Source organism: Lynx canadensis, chromosome C1, assembly GCF_007474595.2.
Source record: "Lynx canadensis isolate LIC74 chromosome C1, mLynCan4.pri.v2, whole genome shotgun sequence".
Classification (NCBI taxonomy): Eukaryota; Metazoa; Chordata; class Mammalia; order Carnivora; family Felidae; genus Lynx; species Lynx canadensis.
The window spans coordinates 105,393,603-105,413,297 of record NC_044310.1 but is presented as its reverse complement, the minus strand read 5'-3'; the positions used below and the strand labels follow the sequence as shown (position 1 = coordinate 105,413,297).

Below are 19,695 nucleotides of genomic sequence, written 5' to 3'. Positions count from 1 at the left end.
GCAGGCTCTTGCAGAGTGAGTGCAGAGCCCGACATGGGGCTCAGTTTCACAAACCATGAGATCATGACCTGAGCCGAATCAAGAGCTGGACCTTAAGCGACCGAGCCACCTGGAGGCTGCTCTTTAAACAAAAAAATAAAAAAAAAACAAAAAGCAAAAGACAGTGGTAAAAAAATATTTTGGTTTTGAGACTATCTTGGCCCCACTTTTTGAGCATAAGCAAGATTGGGAAAGCCATCTTTAGGAGCGTTCTGGGTTCTAGAAGAAGAAACAAATGAAAGGCTGAGGATAAGGAGAGATAGAAGGCTGTCACTCCTCATTCCCAAAAAGAGTTAATGAAGGGAGCTGTCCCCTAGAGCAGGAAGAAGGGAGATGCGTCTTGAGGAGACTGAAACCATTATCAGAGGGAAGGGCCTGATGACAGTTATAAAAAGAGACAATGAGACCCCAAACAGGAAAAAAAAAAAAGTATTTAATACTTTAACAAAATGCAAAATAAGGTACCCGAGTTACAAAACATAAATTCCTTTGGTTCAGAAATCACACAACTATTTTTACCTTCCAATGGCTACAGACATCATCCCCTAAAGCGAAGTCACATCATCCCCCTCTTACTGAAGACGTCATGCCAAAACTGTCACACATCCCACTGTTCGGTGGAACCACTGGCAACTTACATGGAATAGGGCCGTGGGGTAGGAAAAAGGGGAGCAGGTTGGTCTGAAGGCAAAAGGGAGACTCTACACATGCAGAACGAGTCAGTGGGGGAGTGCTCTGTGGGTCACTACGGTATGAATCACACCCCTGTACATGCTACATGAGGCTGAGTCCCTTGGTACAATCACATATAAATACAATTCACCCACCCTGAGCTTTCCCAGGGAAAACAGAAATAAAATACACACACACACACACACACACACACACACACACACACACAGAAGCAGGGGAGAGATGGCAAAAGAGGCAGATCCCAGAATACCAGAGAACATCTAGTCCAGACCCTTGGTCTTACAGATGGGGAAAATGAGACCTAGAGAAATGAAGGGTCTTGCCAAGAGAGACATAGTTCACGGCACTCAGTATTAGAACTCCATGTTCCCTTCGATATGAACAAGAAGAGAACGAGATGGACAAGGAATTTGGGGCCACCAAAGCAGGGCATAGAGCCGGGGCTCTCACTGCACTTTTGCTGTCTTTTGGGAAGAGTGCCTATGTGGTCTTAAGGCCTTCCTGGGTGTCTCCTGAACTCTCAAGAACCAGGGGTCTTCTGGGTCTTTTCAGGGTCCCTGTGGCTCTGGGGTATCCCAGAAACTGAGAGCCAGGCCAGCTGACCAGGACAGAAGATAATGGCCTCCAAACAATCCTAAAAGAGTCAGAATGAGCTCAGAACACAACTGTGGCCACCTCGGCCTTAGACACCACCACTTAACTGGGGGCAGAAAGAGGAATCATGGGGCCGGATTCTGCTGAAGGCTGAAAACAGAAGAGAAGTTTCCAAAAGCACACTCTTCTATCTAGCTTAAAGGAGGTAACCAATAAATACCTGAATGAATAAGAGAATAAATGAATACAAGGAGACAATGATTGCTTGGTTTCATGAGAGATACCGGTTCTGTTGAAGAGCCTTACTGAGGGCACTGCTGGGGTATGCTTTCCTGTGCCGCTCTGCCGCAGCTATGCAGGTACTACCTTGTGCCCCTGGCCAACGAAACAGAGGAGAGTCAGTGCAGATTTGGAGAATTAAATTAAATAATATAATCTGTCTAATGGGTAGAGATCTGGAGAAAAGGCCAAAAGCCATCCCTCAAGCAACTGTTTTCTTTCACTTCTTTCTCCTCCCAGGTTCACGAAAACAGTACACCAGACCCCAGAGCACCGAAGTCAGAACTGCTGACACATCTCAACACGTGCAACTGAGGTGGTTCGAGCAACCGCCCTCCCTACCCCGACCGCCCCAGCAGTCACTTCTGAGACAGTGAGGCAGCAGTCGACTGTGACAGTGAGATCTGACTGCACTTCTCGAAGATGGCCTCAGCTGAGAGTTTTGGCAGCCCCTGATCCAGGGGGCATTCGTCCACCAGGCTGTTCATGGGCGTGGGGGGCAGTGGAGGCTCCTCCTCATCTTGACTCAGTCCAGGCACCAGGGAGCTCCCCGCCCTGTCCAAGTCCTTGTCCGCCTGCTCCCTGCACACACCCTCGGTCTCGGGCTGCCCTGACGGGATCTTCACAGAGTCAGAATATGCTGACAGGGCCTCCTGGAGCAGAGGCAGAAGTTTCTTCCGAGATACCTGGGTGTTGCCCTGAAGATAGGCCTGGAGGTTAGGGTGGGTGCTTGGGGCAGGGGTCAGCTTCAGGGACGGAGAGTGGGAGCATTCCAGAACTCCACAGATCTAAAGAGGAGACAAGATGGGAAGATGGTACGTGAGGTGGTGAAGCAAACAGCTGGGGTCTCTTAAGTTAGAGGCTTCCCTTATAGAAGGAGAAACACTTTTGATAAATCAGCCAGAGTTCAGTATTACTGCGAATACATACAGTATTTAGAAACAGAAGAAACATTTGATGTTTATTTTTAAGACAGACACAGAGAGAGAGAGAGAGAGAGAGACAGAATGTGAGTGGGGGAGGAGCAGAGAGAGAGGGAGACAGAATCCGAAGCAGGCTCCAGGCTCTGAGCCATCAGCCCAGAGCCAGACACGGGGCTCGAACCCATGAACTGCGAGATCAGGATGTGAGCTGAAATAGGACGCTTAACCAACTGAGCAACCCAGGCGCCCCAATTGAGATCATATATTTAATTTTTGTAAACCCAAGCCTGGAGAGATTAAGCATCTTGAGCAAAAGCACGTAGATGATGGGAGTCTGAACCAGAACCCAGGACCCCTTGACCTAGTGTTGTTTCCAAGTGTATATCTGTGCTCAAAAACTTGAACTCTATCCTTAGCTAGAATGGGACACACATGTAGACTGAGGTCAGGGGCAAGACAGAGGCAGAAAGAATGAACAGATCAAAGTGGGGGTGGGAGGTACATCAGGCGTGGTGCTGAGCCTGACCACTTCCACATATTACCTCATTTAATCGTCACAACTACCCTCTAAAATTTGGATTAGTATTACCTTCATTCACAGGTAGGGAAACAGAGGCTTAGATGAAGTAACTTGCCTAAGGTCATAGTTTGAATGAAGCAAAACTGACACTTGAAGCCAGGTCTGCCACCAAAACCAGTGTTCTAAACCACTCTCTTCTATCGTTTCCAACAGAGGAGGAAGAGATGAAATGGCAGGACACGCTGTGAAACCTCTTTCCCATTTCCCAGTGCAGAGGCAGCCTGGACAGTGGGGGAACCCTCTGTTATCTGCAGAACTTTGCAAGGGTGTGGTGGGGGGGGAAGGTGGGGACACTTAGGAAGGTGGGAGAGACACTTCCCATGGCCAAAGCACCCTTTCCTTCTGGACACGATTAGTGAGAGCCACCATTTATTCAGTGCTTACTCTGTGCCCAGCAATGTACTTTACGTACGATATTAGGTTTAATGAGCACATCAGGCTAATCAGTGGGTAATACTATGCCATGTACAGATTCAGAAGTCAACTGACTTGCCTGAGCTCAGAGAGCAGGTAAGTGGCAAATCTGGGACAGAAAACGTGTCCATCTGCCTTTTAAAACTGTAGTTCTGGGGTACCTGGGTGGCTCAGTCAGTTGAGTCTGCTTTGGATTCTGTGTTTCCCTCTCTCTCTGCCCCTCCCCTGCTCATATTCTCTCAAAAAAGAAAACGTTAAAAAAAAAACCAAAAACACAAAAACTACTTCTTTCCACAGTGCCAAACTACCTTCCACTGAATGAAATCACATTTGCTTTGTGGAAGAGAAGAAAGGGTGACATACCTTCCATGGATGCAAAAGATTATCAGGCTGTATGCAGACCAGTCTTTAGCAGCCTTCACGTAGCCCAATAAACCCCAAAGTCCCTGGACTGCCTCACATCCACTTTTTTTTTTTTTTTTAATTTTTAAATGTTATTTTTGAGAGAGAGGCAGAGAGAGACAGAGAGAGACAGAGAGAGACAGAGCATGAGGAGGGGAGGGGCAGAGAGAGGAGGAGACACAGAATCTGAAGCAGGCTCCAGGCTCTGAGCTGTCAGCACGGAGCCTCATGTGGGGCTTGAACTCACGGACCGTGAGATCATGACCTGAGCTGAAGTCGGACGCCCAACCAACTGAGCCACCCAGGTTCCCCTCGCGTCCACTTTTAAATTCTTCTTCCCTGGGCTAATTGCCCAGTAACCAACAGAGGAAAAGAAAGGGGAAGAAGTGGGAAAGGTGGCCAAACAGATCAGGAAGGAACACCTGTGCTTCAATCCCTTTTCTACAGAATTAGCATTAGACACTGTCATTCATCGCTGCACGGTTAAGTAGTAGAAAAGGCTTCTCTTGAGTTTCCCATTTTCAAGGCCATAGGGTAAAAAGGAAGGAACTGATTTTCTGGGGTGAAGATTAAAGATTAGGCTAAGAATCGAATTTTAACTCCAAATTTATAACACTGTCTTTTAATCTGATTTCAAGGTCCTTCTTCTAAGTGGGAACTGTGTCTCTAATTCCCTTTGAATCTCTCTTAACAGTATGACTAAGGCTATTCACATATAGAGAGAATGGGGAAGGGCAGGGAGGGAGGATTCTGGAAAGAGGTCAAAGGACTTCTGTGTAAACACAAAAACCAAGCAGAGGTCTTTACAGCACTGGGCAGTGCTCACAAGCAGAGCTCTGTAGGGACCTCAGGCTGGAGAAGAGACAGAGACTCACCATCATTCGGAGCGCTGCATGGGGACAGAAAATAGCCAGCTGCCGCACTGGTTCATTGTGAGTGTTGAAAAAGATAGTCATGGCGACCAGGACATCACAGTTGTGCGCCTGGCAGAAAGCATGGAGGTCTGCAATGAGGCCAGACCTCTGCAGGAAGGCCTGAAAAAGAAGAAATGGGGCAATGAAAAGGGCTACCGCTGGACTCTCCTTGTCACCAGTAACAAAACGTGTTCACAAAGGGTATCTTTCCGTGTTAACCTGGGTCTTGTTCTCCAGAAAAAAGGTATCCAATATTTACTCTGTGTTCTCTGTGTGCCGTGAAGCAGTATGTAGTATGGGGAAAATATAGGTTTTGCGTTCAGACAGAACTGGTTTGAAGATCAGCTCTGATAGGTAACTATTAGCTGTACCATCAAGAAGTTGTATCAACCTCCCTGGACTTAAGTTTGAGGATAAAACATTTACCATGTGCCTATTTTAAGAATTAAAACATGATTGCGTATGTAACATGCCTGGCACGTACAACGCTCTCCTGCTCTTGCCATTTTTTAAGCAAGGTCTTCGCCTCATGGGTATTTTCATTCTAATAGAACAATGGCACACACCAGTAACACACACGGGACAAGTGTATCATTGGCTCTTCATTCTTTGCCAATCTCTACTCTTCTCCAAAGTCTCATGTGGTATTTCCTCTACTGAATACTACTACCAGCCGATCCAGATCAGGGCTTTTCTCTGTCCTTGGCATATCTCACGTGTCAATTTCTCACTGTGTCAACTTATGCTATTTGGCAAGCCTTTTCTACTCTTATGTTTGTTTCCCAAACTAGGCAGCAAGGGAAGAGACCAGGCCATTTTGTTTTATTAAAATTATTCAGTAGTTTTACACAGTATTTATAGAAAGCTGTACAGACTATGGCAGGATATGTTCAGATCCAGTTGCCAAATGATTTAAAATGAATATGATATGGAACCAGGTAGTAAAATATCGTTATCAAAGTTACACTCATTCACCCATTCAACAAAATTTACTGAGCACCGGCTATGCGCCAGGTACTGTCAAAGGTGCCGATACAGAAGAAACAGAAGAAACAGGGCTCCAGCCCTGGTGGAGCTGATAAACTGGCAGAGGAATGTAGACAATAAACAAGGAAACCATGAAATTGATCACTTCAGTCCATTAACTGCTAAAGATAAAACAAAATTTAAAATATTTTAGAGATTTTTGAGCACGAAGGATATTATGTTAGTCACAGTGGTCAGGAAAAACCTCTTATAAGAGGAGACATCTGGGGCGCCTGGGTGGCGCAGTCGGTTAAGCGTCCGACTTCAGCCAGGTCACGATCTCGCGGTCCGGGAGTTCGAGCCCCGCATCGGGCTCTGGGCTGATGGCTCAGAGCCTGGAGCCTGTTTCCGATTCTGTGTCTCCCTCTCTCTCTGCCCCTCCCCCGTTCATGCTCTGTCTCTCTCTGTCCCAAAAATAAATAAACGTTGAAAAAAAAAAATTTAAAAAAAAAAAAAGAGGAGACATCTGAACTAAGACCTGAGTGATAAGGAAGAGCCAGCTCCGCAGAGGGAAAAGCCAGTGCAAAGGCCCTGAGGTGGGAATGAGCTTAATGGATCCCATGAACAGAAAGAAAATGAGTGTGGCTATAGCACTGTGAGTACAGGAGTGGGGCTGGAAGGAGATGAGGTCAGAGAGAGAGAGAGAGAGAGAGAGAGAGCGCCAAATCAAGGAGGGTCCTGTAAACCACAGTAGGGCTGTTATATTCTTTTTTTCTTTTTTTTTTTAAGTTGTATTTAAGTAATCTCTACACTCAACGTGGGGCTCGAACCCACGACCCTGAGATCAGGAGTTGCACGCTCCTCTGACTTAGACAGCCAGGTGCCCCTGGGGCCTTTAGATTCTATCAGGAGCGCAATGAAAAGGCAGCAAAGGAAGGGAGCTGATGTGATCAGAATTACATCTGTTTTGTTTTGTTTTTTCAGACTTACACCTTATAAAGACATGACTCTGTCTGCTATGGGGAAAATGGTTTGTAGGGGTGCAAGAGCAGAGGCAGGGAAACCGGTATGCAAGCTATTGTGGTAGTGCAGTGAGAGGTCACGGACTGTGGGAGTGACAGCAGACCTGTCTGCTGAAAGGGAAAGGTACATGGGTACAAGATTTATTTTGGAGATGAGCCAGCAATGAGGGGCAAGGTTACATATATAACTGAAGATTTTCTCTCCCCACCCACGCCTTGCTCTTACCTCCAAATCCATATATATTGCACTAATGGCCACCTTAATGCCTTGTCTGCAAATGGTCTTCTGGTCCTTTCTCAGCATTTGCTCAGTGGTCAGTCCTAGACAGTGAATGTGAGACCAGGGGTCAAACAAGAGAGCCCAGGGTCCCCAGCCCAGGAAGGTGAGGACACCAAGATGGGTCAAAGGTGAGAACAAACACAGCCTCTCCTTGGGCCAATGAATAGGGGAGATAACTAATTATTATATGATTATAAACAGATTATTTTACCCCTTTCTGTGTTGTTTTAACCTTCTGTAAGTACATGTGGTACTTTTTTTTTAAGGTCAATAGGTAGTATCTGGGTAACAAACTACGGAAGTTTTTTTGTTCTCTTCCTTTGTCCTTTGTATATTTACCCTAAATGTTTCTTCTGCTTCCCTAAACAATTATCTAGATCTCACTCAGATAATTTAGCATTCCCTCAGCAGATTATACTCATATACTTTCTGATTAGCCCAGAAACCTCTGACACTCTTAATATATTCCTCCTTCTCCTACCCATTAGCCAGGATAGTAAATCAATTGATTAGCTCATGATCAGACTCACATACTACCTCGGTTCTCTCTGATTAAAGCATTATACATGCTCTGAAAACTGTTTCAATAGTGTTCAAAAATACTGTGAACAAGGCTTGTCCATCTGTTTTCTCATGCGGGAGGGAGAGAAGTCAGTTTACTGTTTCACACCTGATACATCAAACTTTGCCTTTTGTAGAGAATCAAAGATGTCATTTCTCTTGGGCAGATCTGGGAAGAGGGCCTCCAGCTTCTCCACATATGTGCTGTCCTTTGGGGTTGCCTTTCCAACTTTCAGGTCCATGTTGACACAGTCCAGGATGATTGTTCCTGTGGAGGCAGGAGGCAGGACTCAAATCCCATGGCCTTCCATTCACAACCACTAGAACACACACAACCCTCCAACCAGGTGGACATAATACAGGGAAGAGCGTGCGGCAAACACACTGGAAACGAAATGAGGAACTGGGACTATGTGCTGAGTAAGACCACCCAATTCCAAACTAAAATGTGGGCAGGCAGAAAGGGTGCCTGAGCAGCTCAACCCTCAGAGATCTTGAGACCGAGTCAGAGAGACACGATCTCCCTTCTGTAGCCAAATTCCATTAAAAAAAACCTAGAAGTTGGAAGAGATAGTCTAGTTCAATCTCTCTCTCTCTTTTTTATTTTTTACAAATGGAGAAAATGAGAACAAGAAAGGTTGAGAAATCTTTGCTCAAGGTCACATAGCCACCAACAGGCAGCTTCTAGGTCTGTCTTCCTTTCTGCTTTCACCACAGCCTTTTCATGCCTGATTGCCCCCTGAAAGAACCCAGCCTTTGATATGAGCTGGATAGCTTTGAAAGGGTATGATTAAGCTAGAAGAGGCTAGACGTTTCCACTCTCCTCTGGGGTGGACACGGAGGAACTAACCCGAAAGCCACCCTCACCGTGCAGAAGGGCTGCAGTTTGCCTGTCCAGGATCTCTGGTGCCCCCTGCAGGATTCTCTCGGTCACCAGGGTAGCGCAGGATCCCACCAGCTCAACTGAAATGTGGCAGGGAGGGCAGTGTCTCTGCTCGATGGGTCGATGGTCTAGCACCTCTGCAACTGTCTCCTCTAGGGCCGAGTCACTTCTGTGTGGGAAAGTGGGTGTGGGGAAAAGAGAAAGAAAGATGGGTGGGGGGACTCCAGCTGCTTCTAACCAAAGCTCCACCTCACCCATGAAGGAAAATGCACATCTTAGGCAAACACTTAAGAACTTTGGTCACTTCCACCTCGGCTCACTGCTCTCAATTCTTTTCTTTCATGTGAGAACCGAAGTCATCTTTAAATAGCATATAAACGGGAAAAAATAGTATATAAGTGAACTTGGTGAAGTATCAGCGACAAGCATCTCATCCACGTATTTGATCTCCTTAGGAGCTGCCTTTCCGACTGACACGCTTGGCACCCAGTATTTCAGTCTCTCCTGTCACTCAATCTGCTTAATACCCAAATGGCACACAGTTCACCAGATCCTATGGACTCTACCTCAATCCTTATCCGTCTCCTCCTTTCCAACCCTCTGCTATCGCCTTATTCTAAGCCCTCAATATCTCTCACCTAGATCGTTCCAACAATTTCCCAACCAAACACCCACTTCCCGTCTCAGGCCCTCCTAAGCTATCCTCCACAAAGCTGCTGAGTGATCATCTGAAAAATGCAAATTTGATTCTGTCAGGATCTGGATAAAATATAATTCATAATAGCTCCCCACTATCCTAACATCAAGTCTAATCTCCTTGGCAGGGCCTAAAGGGTGTCCAAAATCTAGCCCCACCCACCTCCCTAGTCTCACCTCTTCCTATGTCCTACTTCTGGGTCACATTTTATGCTCCAGCCATGCATAACAAATTCCATTTCTCCCAATCTACCATGCTATTTCATGCCTGCCTGCCTTTGCTTATATTAATTCCTCTCTCTGCCTGGATGCTCTTCCTAACTACCTCACCTCCCCATTCCAAGAGCAAACACTCAAGAGTGAGATCAAGGGTCAACTCTCTTAGGAAACTTTCCCTCGTATCCTCTGCTCCCCTCCAGTATATTTCACTACTCTATCCTCTACACACCTATTTGTCCTCTCGAGGGTCAGTTACCACACACTGCTAACACCCGTCACAATGACACTGAGATATTTTCTTTTGTAGGAAATAATTTTGCTTTTAAAAAAAATTTTTTTTTATGTTTATTTATTTTTGAGAGAGAGAGAAACAGAGCGTAAGTGGAGGAGGGGCAGAGAAAGAGGGAGACACAGGATCCGAAGCAGGCTCCAGGCTCTTAGCTGTTAGCATAGAACCTGACGTGGGGTTCGAACTCATGAACTACGAGATCATGACCTGAGCCAAAGTCAGACGCTTAACTGACTGAGCCACCCAGGCACCCCCCCCTTTTTTTTTAATGTTATTTATTTTTGAGAGAGAGAGAAACAGAGCGTAAGTGGAGGAATTTTGTTTTTTTGTTTTTTTTTTTAATTTTATTTATTTATTTTGAGAGGGAGAGAGAGAATCCCAAGCAGGCTCCAAGCTGCTTGGCACAAAGCCTGATACAGGGCTTGAAATCACAAACTGTGAGATGACCTAAGCTGAAAATCAAGAGTCAGATGCTTCACTGACTGAGCCACACAAGCGCCCCCCCAAAATAATTTTGCTTTTTAAAAATTAAGAAAAGGGGGGCGCCTGGGTGGCGCAGTTGGTTAAGTGTCCGGCTTCAGCCAGGTCATGATCTCGCGGTCCGTGAGTTCGAGCCCTGCGTCAGGCTCTGGGCTGATGGCTCGGAGCCTGGAGCCTATTTCCGATTCTGTGTCTCCCTCTCTCTCTGCCCCTCCCCTGTTCATGCTCTGTCTCTCTCTGTCCCAAAAATAAATAAACGTTGAAAAAAAAAAATTAAGAAAAGGGACCCCTGGGTGGCTCAGTCGGTTAAGTGTCCAACTTCAGCTCAGGTCATGATCTCACAGTTTGTGAGTTCGAGCCCTGTGTTGGGCTCTGTGCTGACAGCTTAGAGCCTGGAGCCTGCTTCAGATTCTGTGTCTATCTCTCTCTCTGCCCCTCCCCTGCTCGCATTCAGTCTCTCTCTCTCTCTCTCTTTTAAAAATAAACATTAAAAAAATTAAAACAAAATTTTTTTTTTAATTAAAAAGAGTTGGGGCACCTGGGTGGCTCAGTCGATAAGCATCTGACTCAATCTCAGCTCAGGACATGATCTCACGGTTTGTGGGATCAGGCCCCACATCAGGCTCTGCGCTGACAATGTGGATTGCGATTCTCTCTCTCTCTGCGTGTCCCTTCCCTACTCCCAACCCCACACACACATGCTTTCTCTCTCTTAAAAATACATACATAAACTTAAAAGAAAATAAAAATATATTTAAAGATTAAAATTAAAAAGACCTGCAACTGGGGCGCCTGGGTGGCTCAGTCAGTTATGCATCGGACTTTGGCTCAGGTCATGATCTCACAGTTGGTGAGTCTGAGTCAGAGCAGAGCCCACTTCAGATCCTCTGTCCCCATCTCTCTCCCTCTCTCTGCCCCTCCCCCAAATCTGCACACATGCTCTCATCTCAAAAAATATTAAAAAAAACCCAAACAGTTGCAACCATTATTCAAAGGCTTCTGTTACAGTGAATCTGCCACAAAATAATGGTACTAAAGGCAGATTTAAATGATTTCTGAGTTATCCTTTAGTTTGACTTCTCTGTGTTTCTATTTTTTTTTGTTACTTGCATAACTGGAGAACTAACAATATTTTCTGTTGATTTTCTATATCTGATATAACCCAGCAATTGCAATTAGCCTGTGAGATCCCCAAGAGCAGAAATTCTTCCTCTCTTTATTTCTTACTCATCAGAGCTCAACATGGCACATGTTAAATATTGGCTTAACTTCCTTCCACTTACTTGGGTAAGACATGATGGTCAACAAGGATAAGGGTGAGTTGGCCAGCCTGGTGCAAGGCATGGAGGTCAATTTCATCCCGGAAAATCAAGAGGGACTCTGGAATGTGAATCTTCTGAAGGAAGAAGACGTTGTCACCTCGTAGAGGTAGCTCAGAACGTTTTATATTTAAAACTGGCACAAAGACTTCCTCAGTCTCTGTTGTCTGGATAAGGAAAGTGAAAAGAACATATGGCAATGTTTTGGCATAGACAGGAAAAGTAACAAGATTATTGGAACCAGAGGAGATATGATCTTGGAGAAGTAATTGCCTTTCTCAAAGCCACAACTACCCAGTTGATAAAAACAAAAGGACAACTCTTGCCCTCTCTCCTTCTTAGTATACATGAAGGTCAAGAAGACAATTCATGGAAAAGACCTGGTTCTAGATGCTGCGGAGAAGGGATTATTAATCCTTAAGAGCTGACCTGGGCATGAGATCACTGGTACCCAGAAGAACTCAAATAATAAACAGCTTGAATTTGCCTTATGATTTACAAATTCTTCAACATACATCTACTCATTTGATCCTCCCAGGGGCACTGCAAAATAGCATCATTTCAGATTTTAGAGATTGTGACCTAAGACTCAGTAAGGTTAAGGGATTTAACTGACCCAAGGGTAACTGGTGTAAAGTGGCAGAGCTGGGTCTTGGATCCAGATCTTTTCATTCTCAAGGACTCTGTTGCTAAGTACTCACCTTTGCCAGGTAAAAAGCCAGGGCAAGAGCTGACACCATGGAGTCCAAGTCACAGGCTTCATTTCCCAGCACAACATGTAGCGGCCGGGACTCCTGTTGAGGAATGAGAATGGGACGCTAGCAGACATACCTTTGTCCGTTTCCACTGCCCTTACACCTGAGCAGGGCTTCCCAGACACCCTCTCACTGATCTTCACAGAGGAGGTGGGTCAGCCAATCTTATGACAGTCCTCATTTCATGGATGAGGATATTAGCAGACAGGCCACCTGTGTGTTGCTAAGTTTAAGCATTCCACATCCAACCAGGAGGTAGAAAAGTGCCCTTTCTTCTACTACACTGTCTCCTTGATTGTTTTTTTTTTAATTTTTTAAAAAAATATTTATTTATTTTTGAGAGAGACAGAATGCGAGTGGGTTAGGGGCAGAGAGAGAGGGAGACACAGAATCCAAAGCAGGCTCCAGGCTCTGAGCTATCAGCACAGAGCCCGATGCGGGGCTCAAACTCACGGGCCGTGAGATCATGACCTGAGCCGAAGTCGGACACCCAACCGACTGAGCCACCCAGGCGCTCCTCCTTGATTGTTAACTTAAAGAACAGCAGTAAATAATTCTCTAACGTCTTACGCCTCTTTGGGCACTCGAGAAATCAAAGGTAGAACAGTTGGGATAGGTGATAGTCAGGCTGCATCAACCCCAGTTTCCTCCCCTGACCCTGCTGTTTTCAAATAGGGAAAAACATCCATACACTTCTAAATCATAAGAGGCGAAGAGCTTTTGAAAATAAAGGTAAAATAAAATCCAGTTACCCAATCCATGAAAATGCCCCCAGCCCTTTATTACTATATTATTATTTTTGAAGTAACCTCTATACCCAATGTGGGGCTCGAACTCATGAGCCTGAGATCAGGAGTTGCACATTCTACCGACTGAGACAGCCAGGTGCCCTGGAACTTTTATTTTTAAAGCTTTGAAAAGTCCAGCTGCTGATAAGAACTGAGGAGGGAGGGATATCTGCTGTTAGTATTAACCTTGTTCCCTTGTGTCTCCCTAGCTATCAGAGTCTTAAATAACAACCTGAAGAGGTAGGTACTTTAAGAATTATGTCCATGGCTCAGTTTAGGGCACAAGAATTCTCTCTTACAAATTTACTTTGGAACTTACACCTCAGCGTGCTTCTGAGAGAGGAAGAGATAAAAACAAAATGAGACCTACCAGTTACAGCAGAGTTTCCTAATTTCAGCACCAGTGGCATTTTGGCCTGGATCGTTCTTTGTTGTAGGGGCTGTCCTGTGTGGGAGAAGTTTGGCAGCAACCCCAGACTGTACCCACAAGATGCCGGTAGCACACCCAGTCATGAGAATCAAAAATGTCTCCAGATGTGCCAAATATTCACTGGGAGCGCAAAATCACTCCCAGTTGAAAACTGCCAGGTTTTCAGGTAAAAATCCAAACACTCTGACTTCTTCAATCAGGGAAGATTTACTAGATGCCAAGAGTTTAGAAAAGTAGGATTGGGGTTCAGAGGAGCAAAACATAGCAAGCAATAGTTATCAAGTAATATAACTATAGGAAGAAAAGGAATCTGGGGGAACCTAGAATCATCTTGCCTGTTTGGCTGTTACCCTCCCTCCCCCAGAGAGCTACAGCTAGAAAGGTACAATTTTAGAGGACTTTTGGTGGCATAAATCGCCCTATCCAGTAACTAAACAGGTTTTTTTTCTCCTTAAGTTTTATGTATTTAAATAATTTCTACACCCAACATGGGCTCTACACCCAACATGGGATCCCACAACCCCAAGATCAAGAGTCAGATGATTTTCCAACTGAGCCAGCCAGGTGCCTCAGGTTTTTTTGTTTGTGTTTTTTAAGTTTATTTACTTATTTTGAGAGATAGCACAAGCAGGAGAGGGGCAGAGAGAGAGAGAGAGAGAGAGACAGAGACAGAGAGAGAGAGAATCCCAAGCAGACTCCACACTGTCAGTGCAGAGCCCAACATAAGGCTCAAACTCATGAACTGTGAGATCATGACCTGAACCAAAATCAAGAGTTGGATGCTTAACTGATGGAGCCACCCAGGCGCCCCCCCACACAAGTTTTTTTATTTTAAACTACCCCCCCACCCCCCACATCTCCTACTCCCACCCTCAGAGAAGTACAAAAGGCAGAGGTTTCGCACAAAGGACCTGCGGGGAAAGTCCGCCCTTAGGTTCTCCCCTGCACCCATTTCTCTAAGCCTACCTCAAGAGGGTGGCAGGCCAGACCCACTCACACTGAACGACACAAGGGAGGGGAGATTCTTTTCAATATTAAACTCTTTTCCTACATAAGGGGAGAATTCAGTCCTATATTAACTCCTCTAACTTGCAATTTCTCCTTCGGATACCGGAGAAAGTCCCCCTGTTTCCCGGATACCGAGAACTGCCCAGATGGCTGCAGACCAGAGTGACAACACAGCACTTGAGGTAAGTGACTGTGGAGATAGCTTGCTCACTGAAGCAGCAAGGGGAGGCACTGTGTTCACTGGAAAGGGAACTGTGTAAACACGAGCGGCCATATGGCCCGGACTCTAGAGAAATAAGGTAAGAGGAACAGAGAAAAGGCAGAGCAAGTGGGACCCCCCCTTGTGCTGGGCCCTCTGAGAAACTTTCCAAAACTCACTCACACTAGTGCTGCTCCAGCTGAATGAGGATGGGTCAGATCCCCAGCATGGAGGGGGGCTAAGCAGGAGAGCAGGAAGTAGGCGCCACATACAACTCTGTGACTCTGAGAGGATATCCACAGGAATGGGAATAACTAGCCCCTTGTGCTTGTTCAAGCCCAGATGGCAACCCAAAGGAATGAATATCAAAGGAGTCCTCTGGGCTTTCAGCCCATCTTGAAGCAGGCCTGAGCAGAGGCTATGGTGGCATTCCCCTCCCCTGTCACGGTCCACCATCATCCCAGCCTGTCCGGTCTACTCACCACCCACAATACATGCTGTGTATATTCCCAGCTCTGCCCTTTAAGCGGCAGAACTGTCATGTGAAGAGGTCGCAGACTAGGGTTGAATCCCAGCTCTGCTTAATTTTTTTTTTAACATTTACCTATTATTGAGAGACAGAGAGAGACAGAGCATGAGCAGGGGAGGGGCAGAGAGAGACGGAGACAGAATCTGAAGCAGGCTCCAGGCTCCGAGCTGTCAGCATAGAGCCTGATGCAGGGCTTGAACTTACAAACTGCGAGATCACGACCTGAGCCTAAGTCGGAAACCGACTGAGCTACCCAGGCACCCCTCCCAGCTTTCCTTCTTACCTGTTATGGGACTTTGGCCTCTCCAAGCCTCATTTAAAAATGATAATCGTGTAACCGATTTCATGCAGTTGTGACGAGGATTAAATGAGATAACCCATAAGTGTCTGCTCTGTAGCTGCCTTCCATCTTCTCCTTTCCCTACCGGTCCCTGCCTCTTCATGCCACCTGAAGGCCCTGTCTCTGGGATGCCTCCCCTGGCCACCCAGGCCAGAGCAATACTCTTCTGCTAGACCTCCAGCTTCCAGCACCTGCAGCCCTCATATGGAGCTTCTACCCTAAGGAGCTCGCCCTCTTTTCGTGGGCATGTATCTTAACTTTTAACATAGTTTATGACTTAGTGACCATACATTGTTATTCAAACGGGGACACTTGTAAGGATAAAAAAGGGTGCAATAAATGGTTATATCTGAATAAACTAAACTGTCCTGGGCTGCCCAACTTATAAGGCACCCTTCTCTTCATCTAGGAGGAGTGTGTGTATCTCTTAACCCTCCACCTCTCCCCCCCCCATCCCCCACCAGTTGAAAGCAAAGCCAAACTGCTTTGGTTTTCTGACCATCAGAGGAAGAGTTCAGGACAGATATAGCTATACTTAGAGCAGGAGGAAACCTGAGCTGCCAGTGGAAGAAATGAAATCTGAGCACCCCAAGTAAATATAAACTTTTCTTTCTTAAACAGACAAACAAAAACACCCAAAGCTGGTAGTAACAATGACTGTGTCCTGATGTTCTTTGTGGCCTCGTGTGGGAAGAAAGGATAGGCTCTAGGGCTGGCAAAGTCAACCACTTCCCTTCTGAAGCTGAATATGGTCTGACACCTAGTCTACAAAATAGTTAATGAGGGAAGGAAAAAAAGAGCCAGGGATAGAGAAGCCCTCCCAGCACAGAGAATGGTATAGATATTGAGGAAAGGACTGTGCTGTCAGAAGGACAGCTGGCCACTCCTGATTCCTGCCCTATGCATACAGGAGGGCAGACAACACACATTATCCGAAGGCAGCTGGATGGATACCACCTATACTTGAACGCAGCCCCGCCCTGAAGCAAAGGTTTTTATCCACTAGACGTGAAAGATGAGTCACCATGAATACGATATTTAGTTAAACAGGATTTCTTTTAAAATGGAACATCCTAGGGGCACCTGGGTGGCTCAGTCAGTTAAGTGTCTGACTTCGGCTCAGGTCATGATCCCACATCGGGCTCTGTGCTGACAGCTCAGAGCCTGGAGCTTGCTTCGGATTCTGTGTCTCCTTCTCTCTCCGCCCCTCCCCCACTCGTGCTATCTCTCTGTCTCTGTCTCTCTCAAAAACAAATAAACACTAAAAATAAATAAATAAAATGGAACATCTTACTATCGTTGTGGCAGAGGCTGTAGAAAATTTCTCTGGTTATCAGGGGTGTTTGGGTGGCTCAGTCGGCTGAGTGCCCCTCAGTGCCGACTCTTAATTTCTACTCAGGTCGTGATCCCAGGGTCATGGGATCCAGCCCCACATTCAGGCTCCAAGCTGAGTGTGGAACCTGCTTGAGATTCTGTCTCTTTTTCTCTTTCCTTCAGCCTCCTCCCCTGCCCAAGTACGCATTCTCTCTCTCTCTCTCTCTCTCTCAAATAAAAAAAATATATATTAAAAAAATTTCTCTGGTATCAAATAACAAAAATAAATCAATAGGGGAATTGGCCAGTTAAACGCTGTCTCTATCCTATGTAAAAGTCAAGCATTCACATTTCCCTAAAAGTTATACCAAAGCTTAACAGAAACACTCAAACCTAATAGAGTCTGTCTAAATCATGTATCTCTTTACACAAGAAATCATGGTGCAGCTTCTGGGGAATTAGATGGGGAGAAGATAAACGATATTTTTCATTTCGTGTCTTTTTTGTATTTAAATCTTTTCACAGTGTACATTTACTACTTCTATAATTAAAAACAATCTAGTATTTATTTATTTTAAGTTTATTTATTTTGAGAGAGAGAGAGCACTAGCAGGGGAAGAGCAGAGAAAGAGGGAGAGAGACATTCCCAAGCAGGCTCTGCTGACCATGTGGAGCCTGATGCAGGGCTTGATCTCACCAACTGTGAAATCATGACCTGAGCCGAAATCAAGAATCGGACGCTTAACTGACTGAGCCACCCAAATACCACTCTAGTATTTATCTTTACTTTTTTAAAGTAAGTGATATGCCCAACGTGGGGCTTGAACTCATGATCCTGAGATCAGGAGTCACATGCTCTACTGACTAAACCAGCCTGGCACCCTATAAATTAAAAGCAATCTACATTGTTGGCAACCACCTGTATGTCCTGTCACCAGTTCCTCCACTAAGATTCCTAGAGTCTGATTTTCTCATTTCTTCCAGCCCCGGCTAGGCTGTGTGATAATAAGAACTCTAAGATACAACTTCACCTTCACAACTTCACAAGTTTGGAAAAATAAAGATCTAGATCTTGCTTCTTGGGGCATGAATGCAGGCAGAGAAAACTCAGGATACCAGCAATACTGGAAAAATCCAGTATTTTTCAGCTTCATACTGCTGTAGGAGATATACTGTTAACCTGGGGGGACTCTGGAGTGAAGACGACTTAGCATAGATGCATGCAATGAAAGGATATTTGGTGAGGTTTCAGATCTAAGGGCTCTTTACCAAGTGGTAGAAAGGAGACCTGTCATTTGGGTTCTGCAGGGGGGGGGGGGGTAGTTCCAACTGCATAGCACTTGGAACAGTGCCACAAAGATATGTAACCTAACGAATTGGTTCCAAACTGCCCTACGCATTAGGTCAACTTTCCCAAAGTCTGTATTTCACAAGGAAAAATTTGGTGCAATTGGTATTAAAATTGTCCTTTGTCACCTATACTTCAGGTGAGGACATTCATTTATGCCAGAAGCCGAATCTGCAAAAGGAAAGAGGTGACTTTAAGGATTTGTTAAAGACTAGAATCTGTCGCCCAAGGGAATCTGCAGAGTTTAAAGATACTTCAAAATAAAGATACTTCAAAAGGAAAGCATAGTCAACCATCTGTCTAGGTCTCCACAGGGGCAGTGTCACTTGAGGTAGCAGGGGCCAAGCAAGGGACCTCTTCCAGCCTCTGTCTGGTCAGCTTTGTGATGCTAACTGGGAGTAGCAGCCTAATGTGCATGACCAGTCAGCATGGCTGGGAGATTCCAACCAGCTCAGGGCACCGTAAATAAGCCACAAAGCATTCAGAAATCAAGCTTATAGTTTTGATTCCAAACACACTTTGGGCTTATCCCTTCCTGGCGAGGGATTCTTACGTAATTTACATGTGGGTTAAGGCCAAAGAAGAAAACTGAAGGCAAAGGAATGCAAGTTTTGGGTCAACAACTGATACGCCTGCAGTACTGAGCATGTTTAGCTTAAAACCAGATTTAAAGTAAAACACCATGACCACCTCAAATCTAGAATGAGTTCGGCCCGCCAGACAAAAACAGCCCTTCTGAGGCAATAAGGCTGTGGACACTGGTTCCCTCCTACCCCCGGGGCTCACAGGGAGGCCAATGGGCCAAGGAGGCCCTGCGAGCGGAGAACTGAAAGAGGGGCGGGGAGAAAGGGATAAATACACCCCGCGGGGCACGACTGGCGGCACCACAGTCCTTCACCTTTTGACGGAGCTGACCCAGGCGACAGCGAGCAGAGGCTCAAATGCAGTTCCCAGACCCACGATTCCCCCTCCCAGCTCTTGGGGAAACCCCAAAGGCAGGAGCCAAACACGGGGAGACTGAGCAGCATTCCCCCGAGCTAGGTTCTCGTTCCTCACTCCTCCGGCCCCAAGGCTGATCTGATCCCAAGCCCCCTCCCCACAATTCTATGCTCCTTCCCCACACACCCTCGGGGGTCCCCAGGTTCCACATCTTCGTTCTTCCTGGACCTCATACTCCATTCCTTACAGTCACAGACCGGGATCCGTTACCTGCAGAGCGGCTCGACAACCCTGCAGGTAGTCCTCCATGGCGAAGTCCCAAGGTGTGCCACCGCCCCTGGCCGTGGAGACGTTACCAGGCGAATGCTCCCCGCCTCGGACTCAGGGGCTTGGGGCGAAAGTCAGGAGGCGGGACTCGAACCCGCCACACAGCGATTCGGCCCCAACCCCGGAGGAAGTGCGTAATCCGACACTCCTGGAGTCCGACGTCGC

The 19,695-nt window shown here is 46.1% G+C and overlaps 1 protein-coding gene across 5 annotated transcripts; it reads right to left on the bottom strand.

The window, feature by feature from the left end:
- Positions 1-450: 450 nt before the first annotated feature.
- PRUNE1 (prune exopolyphosphatase 1) lies at positions 451-19,686 on the bottom strand. 5 transcript variants are annotated; one of them, XM_030326022.1, is made up of 9 exons: positions 19,474-19,684; positions 13,467-13,541; positions 12,255-12,347; positions 11,518-11,720; positions 8,535-8,719; positions 7,777-7,935; positions 7,053-7,147; positions 4,800-4,958; positions 451-2,393 (listed from the first exon to the last, which is right to left on the bottom strand). In XM_030326022.1, exons 3-9 carry the CDS (start codon positions 12,291-12,293, stop codon positions 1,965-1,967), a joined length of 1,269 nt encoding a protein of 422 aa, XP_030181882.1. In that variant the 5' UTR covers positions 12,294-12,347; positions 13,467-13,541; positions 19,474-19,684; the 3' UTR covers positions 451-1,964. The 5 variants fall into 5 exon arrangements, with proteins under 5 accessions (XP_030181882.1, XP_030181880.1, XP_030181879.1 ...); XM_030326020.1 differs by lacking the exon at positions 13,467-13,541 and having other exon boundaries at positions 19,474-19,686; XM_030326019.1 differs by lacking the exons at positions 13,467-13,541; positions 19,474-19,684 and adding an exon at positions 19,390-19,463.
- Positions 19,687-19,695: the final 9 nt, after the last annotated feature.